This window comes from Tupaia chinensis, unplaced genomic scaffold (genome assembly GCF_000334495.1).
Source record: "Tupaia chinensis unplaced genomic scaffold, TupChi_1.0 Scaffold000539_1, whole genome shotgun sequence".
Lineage (NCBI taxonomy): Eukaryota > Metazoa > Chordata > Mammalia > Scandentia > Tupaiidae > Tupaia > Tupaia belangeri.
In genome coordinates this window covers 2,971,058-2,976,968 of record NW_006160052.1, presented here as the reverse complement: position 1 = coordinate 2,976,968, position 5,911 = coordinate 2,971,058, and the positions used below count along the sequence as shown (strand labels likewise).

The 5,911-nt window shown below is 56.8% G+C and overlaps 1 protein-coding gene across 4 annotated transcripts in view; it reads left to right on the top strand.

Annotated features, from left to right (window-relative positions):
• CRTAC1 (cartilage acidic protein 1) overlaps positions 1 to 5,911 on the top strand; it is a 183,026-nt gene that overhangs the window by 164,799 nt on the left and 12,316 nt on the right. For all 4 annotated transcript variants that reach the window (XM_006157350.3, XM_006157352.3, XM_006157349.3 and 1 more), the window contains exons 10-11: positions 284 to 384; positions 1,001 to 1,169. In XM_006157350.3, coding sequence (XP_006157412.1) covers positions 284 to 384; positions 1,001 to 1,169 — 270 coding nt within the window. The remainder of the gene's footprint in view (positions 1 to 283; positions 385 to 1,000; positions 1,170 to 5,911) is intronic.

The following is a 5,911-nucleotide window of genomic DNA, read 5'->3' as shown; positions in this document are numbered from 1 at the left end:
GGCACCCCCGGGCGGGAAGGGGGGGGGGGGGCCTTTAAAGCCATGACAGGAAGGGAGGGAGTCTGTGTGGCCTGAGTAGCGGGCACCCGCCCTCGCCCTACGAAGCCCAGCTGAAGGAGGGGACCTCACGGGCCGGGTGGAGAGGATGGCAGGCAGGATCAGCCCCATCCTCCTCGCCCGCCCTGTGCTCTTCCTCTGCCCCACACCCACGGCTGGACTGTGCCTGCTGGGCCTGTCTCCCCCCCGCAGGCCATGGGCCCACGGGGACTCTGCATGTTCGCAGGGGGCGTGGTGACGGACTTCGATGGAGACGGGATGCTGGACCTCATCTTGTCCCATGGAGAGTCCATGGCTCAGCCGCTGTCTGTCTTCCGGGGGAATCAGGTGTGCACTGGCCCCAGCCCCTAGACTGGGTAGATGCGGGCAGAGGGGCCAGGGAGGTCTGCCTGGTCAGCATGGCAGGCGGTGGACACCCTGGAGCTGGAGGGAGCAAACAGTGCCAGCAGCTGGCCCAGCTTGGCGGCCCGGGCTGCTAAGGTGCCGTGCTCAGCTGGCTGGGGCCACATCGGAGGCCTGGGTCCAATTCCCAGTCCGCACTGCAGGCCGGACGCGGTGGCACATACATGTACTTCCAGCCACTGGGGAGGCTGGGCGGGAGGCCTTCTTTTAAAAAAAAATAAGATTAAAACAAGAAACCTCCAGGAGCACACTAAATCTCAAGAAGGGCGGCCTCCCTGCAGAAGCCCTGGCCCTCTGCCTCCCACTGTCACTTCTCTGCCAACACGTTTCCGAGTCTGAGGCTCCCCCCTCCCTTCCCCTCCCTTCCCGGGGCTCCCTTCTCTTCCACGGACCTGCCTTTGCTTCGTCCCCTTCCTTGCTGGCTTCCGCTTTGCCCCCCCCTCCTCCTCTCCCTCTCTGCCCTCCTGTCAGCTGTGCCTCCTGTCCCCCACCTTGTCCCCCACCTGCCCCACTGAGGCCCTGTCTGCCCCACGCCCCGCAGGGCTTCAGCAACAACTGGCTGCGCGTGGTGCCGCGGACCCGGTTCGGGGCCTTCGCCAGGGGCGCCAAGGTCGTGCTCTACACCAAGAAGAGCGGCGCCCACCTGCGGATCATCGACGGGGGCTCGGGCTACCTGTGCGAGATGGAGCCCGTGGCGCACTTCGGCCTGGGTGAGTCGGAGCCCGGGCGCGGGACCTCACATGGGACGGGCCTGCCCCAGGCCTGCCCCAGGCCACAGGGCCTCCCGGGCATGACAGCGTGCCCCCGTCCCGATGGCTACCACCCCTGTGCCTCTGTGGTGGGTCAGGGCCTTCAACCCTCCTCCGGTCCCAGGCTCTGAGGCCTTGTTCTGCAGACGTGGTCCAAACCAGCTGTCCCCACAGTCTCTGGGGTGGCTCAGCCTCCAATGGGTCTCACCCAAGCTCTGGTAGAAGGTTCTCAAGGAGTGTGATCACCCCAAGGGGGCAAAAGGTGATTCTTGGCAGGGGAGGGGGAGATGAAAAGATCTTCTATATGTATATATACACACGCACACATACATTATATATATATACAAATATTTGTGTGTGTGTGTGTGTGTGTGTGTGTGTGTGTATATAAAAGCACCAATATACTGGGTCATCGGGAGAGCCAGGATGCATTGTTGCATAGAAGAACATAGAAAACTTCATCATGACTTTTCTGATGACCCAATACATACGAAGGGGGTGCTTTACAAGGTTCACAGGAAACTGCATGTTAGGGAGAGATCTATGCATGGGTTTCGCATTCTTTTTGGACCAAAGGTAACTTATATTTTAATTCCATGTTACCTCAAACTTCCTGAAAGCTCCGCATGCAGAACATAAACATATGGCGGCTCACTCATGCGACGCCGCCGTGCACTGTCAGAGCGGCCAGCGTAAAGCCAGTGACGGTCCTGCTGGCGAGGGTCGGGGTGGTTTCGCGAGATTGCCTTGCTGGTGGGAACGTAAAACGGTCCACCTCTTCTGGAGAACGGCTGGGCGGCTTCTCTTCAAACGAACAAACATACAGTTACTGCCCTAGCACCTCGCTATTATCTCCAAGCATTTGTCACAGACAAGTGAAGACGGACGTCCACACACAGCCCTTCCCGCTCAGGTGCACAGTGGTTTAGTATCGAGTAGCCCCCAACTAGAAACAGCCTGGCGTCCTTCCAGAGGCTGACAGCTCCACGAAGGGCACCTCTGCCCATGCCCATCGGCAACAAGAAGGAACTGTGGATACAGGCCACCCCGTGGAGAGGTCTCCAGGGCACTATGGTGAGTGGGGAAAAGCTCGCCGCGAGGTCGCACACTGCATAATTCCACTGACAGAACATTCTCGAAATGACTAAATTACAGAGATGGAGAACAGATGGGGGTTGCCAGAGGTAGAGAAGGTGGGCATGACTGTAAAGCCTAGTCCCAGGGGGTCTTTGTGGCGGTAAAGCGGGTCTGCGATAGCTCCTGCTTATTCTCCGGGGACGCTTGGCAAGGCCCCAGTGGATGGCTGACCTGCGAAGTGTACCGACCCTTACCCATCCTGCTTTTTCAGTCTGATAGCCACGATGGCCGCTAAGTGACTAACAGGCAGGTCAGTAGGCAGCATGGACCCCCAGACAAAGGGATGATTCACTTTCCTGGTGCGGTGGGTCGGGTCCATGCAAGATCTCGTCACACTATTCAGAACAGGGAGCAATTGAAAACTTACTACTTGTTTATTTCAGGAATTTCTCATTTAATGTTTTTAGGCCACGGTTGACTGTAGGTAACTGAAACCATGAAAATAAAAACCACGCTGATAAAGAGGAACTATCCTATCGTGACTTGGGTGGCTCAGATCTGCACATGTAACAGAATAACACGTGTGCACACACCTGGTACCAAGGTCAGCTCCCTGGTCATGGCCTTGCGCTGTGCCCGGGTAAGCTGTAACCACTAGGGGGCGCTGGGGGAAGGGGCACCCGGGACTGCTCTGTACCATCTTTGCAGCTGCTTAGGCCTTTCTCATTGTTTCAAAATAAAACATTGATAAAGAAATGCATCGAGGGAGGGCTAGAGAAAAAAGTCTTGAAAGTCTCCTGGGGGGTGGGGAATTATAACGGGCGAAAGGTGGAGAAGCATTGGGAGCCAAGAATATCTTTACTAAAGCACAGTGGGTAGGCGGGGGCTGGCAGGGGGCATGCTGGTTGAGGCGCTGGACTCCCACATGGCCAACCGTGGTTTGAGTCCTGGACCTGGCAACTTGCTCTCTCAGTTTCCCTCTCTCTCTCTCTCTCTCTCTCTCTGTCTGTCTTTCTGGTGAGCACGCATGCCCTATAGCAAAAATTTTAAATAATAATAATAAATAACATTAAATAATTCAGAAGAATTGAGTCATATATTCCTAAGTTAAATCAGACACCTTCCCCAGGCATCAGCACCTCCGGAGGTGATGTAATCATAGTATAAAAAGAACAGGCAATATGGACTCACATTAATAAAAATATATGTTGATATTATACACACACATATGTGCATAGAAAAAACGTGCGGGAAATACAAAAAGTGGGAGCCGTGATTCTGTCTGGGCGGCTCCTCCTAGGCCGTGCAAGCACTGTCCTCCTATCACTTCGTTTAATCCTCACGCCCGCCCTGGGAGGTGGACATTATTACCCCGTTGTGCACATGGGAAAACCGAGATCAGAACTGTGAAACCCGCCCAAGATGACAGGAACAGGCAGGAGAGGTCAGGCAGGCGGAGCCGGGATTCATACCCAGGCCTGCTTGAGTTTGTGGTTGCTCTTTTCTGCCGTGTTTTAGTGTGTGTGTGTGTGTGTGTGTGTGTGTGTGTGTGTGCGCGCACGCGCTGCAGTTTTTATAGGGGACACGTAATATTTATGTAGTCTGAAAAAGAAGCAATAACTATTTAGAGGCCCCGGAGCCTGGTTATATGAGCTATTCTCCGGCTAGTCCACCTGAGGGGGTTGACCTGAGGTCGGGCGTCCGTCGCTCCTAGGCAACCATTTGCTCTTCTGGCCCTAGAGGTATGAGACGCTTTCTTTTTTTTTTTTGGAGAGGTTTTTGCTATAGGGCGCGTGCGCTCACCAGACAGACAGAGAGAGACAGAAAGCGAGAAATCCCCCCCCTCACCCCCCCAGGGGGGATGGTCACGCTGCAATCCCTTCTCCTCCATTCTCCTCTTGGGATCTTGGGCACGCACGCACACGCGCCCGGCGTGAGATTTAAGCCACCGGGTCCAGACCTCGAACCGCGGTCGACTACGGGGGAGTCCAGCGACATAGCCATTACGCTAACTGCTGGTCCTAAAGGTACAAGACGCTTTTAAACACGATCCTTTCCTGCACAACAGCAGTAGCTGCCATGCACGGCGCATGCCATGGGTGCAGGCTGGGGCTCGGGCTCTGCTCTGATACATCACTCAAGTGTGGCCACACGTGATGAATTAGCTGTCATGCCCCACATGTTCCAGGCCAGGAGTCTGAGGCTGGGGGTCAGTAACCTGCCCGAACGGCACCTCAAGGAAGTAGGAAGGATGGATTGGGTGCCCACCTTTTTGGACTGTCTGCGTTCTCCTTTTTTTTTTTTTTTTTAAAGGTTTTAGTCATAGGGAGCATGCCAGAGAGAGGGAAAGCAGGAAATTGCCCCCCGGGAGGATGGCCACCCCACAATCCCTTCTCCCCTATTCTCCTCCTGTCATTTTGGGCATGTGCACACATGTGCCCAAAATGAATTTCAAGCCACCAGGTCTAGGGCTCGAACCATGGTCAGCCATGTGGGAGTCCAGCACCTGAACTACCACGCCACCTGCTGGCCTCAGTGGTCTGGGTTCTTGCCCACCTCCCTGCATGGAGCCAGCAAGGCCCTGTCGCTCTGCTTCTTACTCACTGGATGGCCATGTCCCCTCGGGTACTGGGTGACCCAACCGAGGCCATGAAAGCACCAAGGTGACCTTCATGGTGTCATAGGTGGGGTGTTGTCCAGGCATCTAGCTGGACGTCAGCCCCACCCCAATGTACAGAGAAGGAAACTGGGGCTCACATAGCCCGTCAGCGAGGCCAGGCCTGACCGGGTTCTCCTCTGCATCCCACCAGCTGCTGCAGTTTTCATGTGTTATGGAGCACACTGGGTCCCTCCTCTAGCCAGAATCTGCCCCGCAGGACAGAGACCTGCTTTCCTGACTGGACAACTAGGCCGGGTCTTTCCGTGGGGTCAAGGGGGTGCGAGAGCCTCTCCTGGACTGCTTGCTCCCACACTCGGGGCTCCACGCAGTCGCCTGGGGGGGCACTGTCCTGCTTGCCAGTCCGCACCATCCATGGGATGTGCTCGCTGTCTGACTGGCGTGTGCTGCTCCCACAGTCCCCAGGCAGGCTTGTCGCTGTGGCCGGGATCTACTCGAGGGAGCCCGCTCTTAGGGAAGGGCCCAGCAGTCAGGGAGAGTGGCGGTGAGGTTCCTGAGTCAGCAGGGCAGGGAGCGGGCCTGGGACACAGCTGGGCGGGCAGGCCCCACCCACAGCCCCGAGGCCCCGTGGTCCAGGAGAACAGCATCATGGTGCAGGCCTTCCTGACCAGGAAGGAGCCAGTGGGGAAAGCCGGATGGAAGAAGGACCGAGGAAAGAGAGTGAACGAGGAGAAGGCAGACAGGTGGGGACAGGGCCTGGGGAAGGCCCGGCGAGGGCGCTGGCGCAGGGCCTCTGGTGCGAGGCAGGTTTGATGCACCATCATGCTGGCCCCGTGGCCACGCGAGGACAGGGCAAGAGGAAGTGGTTCTGCTCCAGGCAGCTTCTCGAGGAAGCGGGACTAAAACTGGGTCTGGAACGATGGCAGGGATTTGGAAGGCCTGGATGGGGACTGAGCAGGACAGTCAGGGACCTGGACCGGCCTGGATGAAGGCCTGCAGTTGGGAGTGT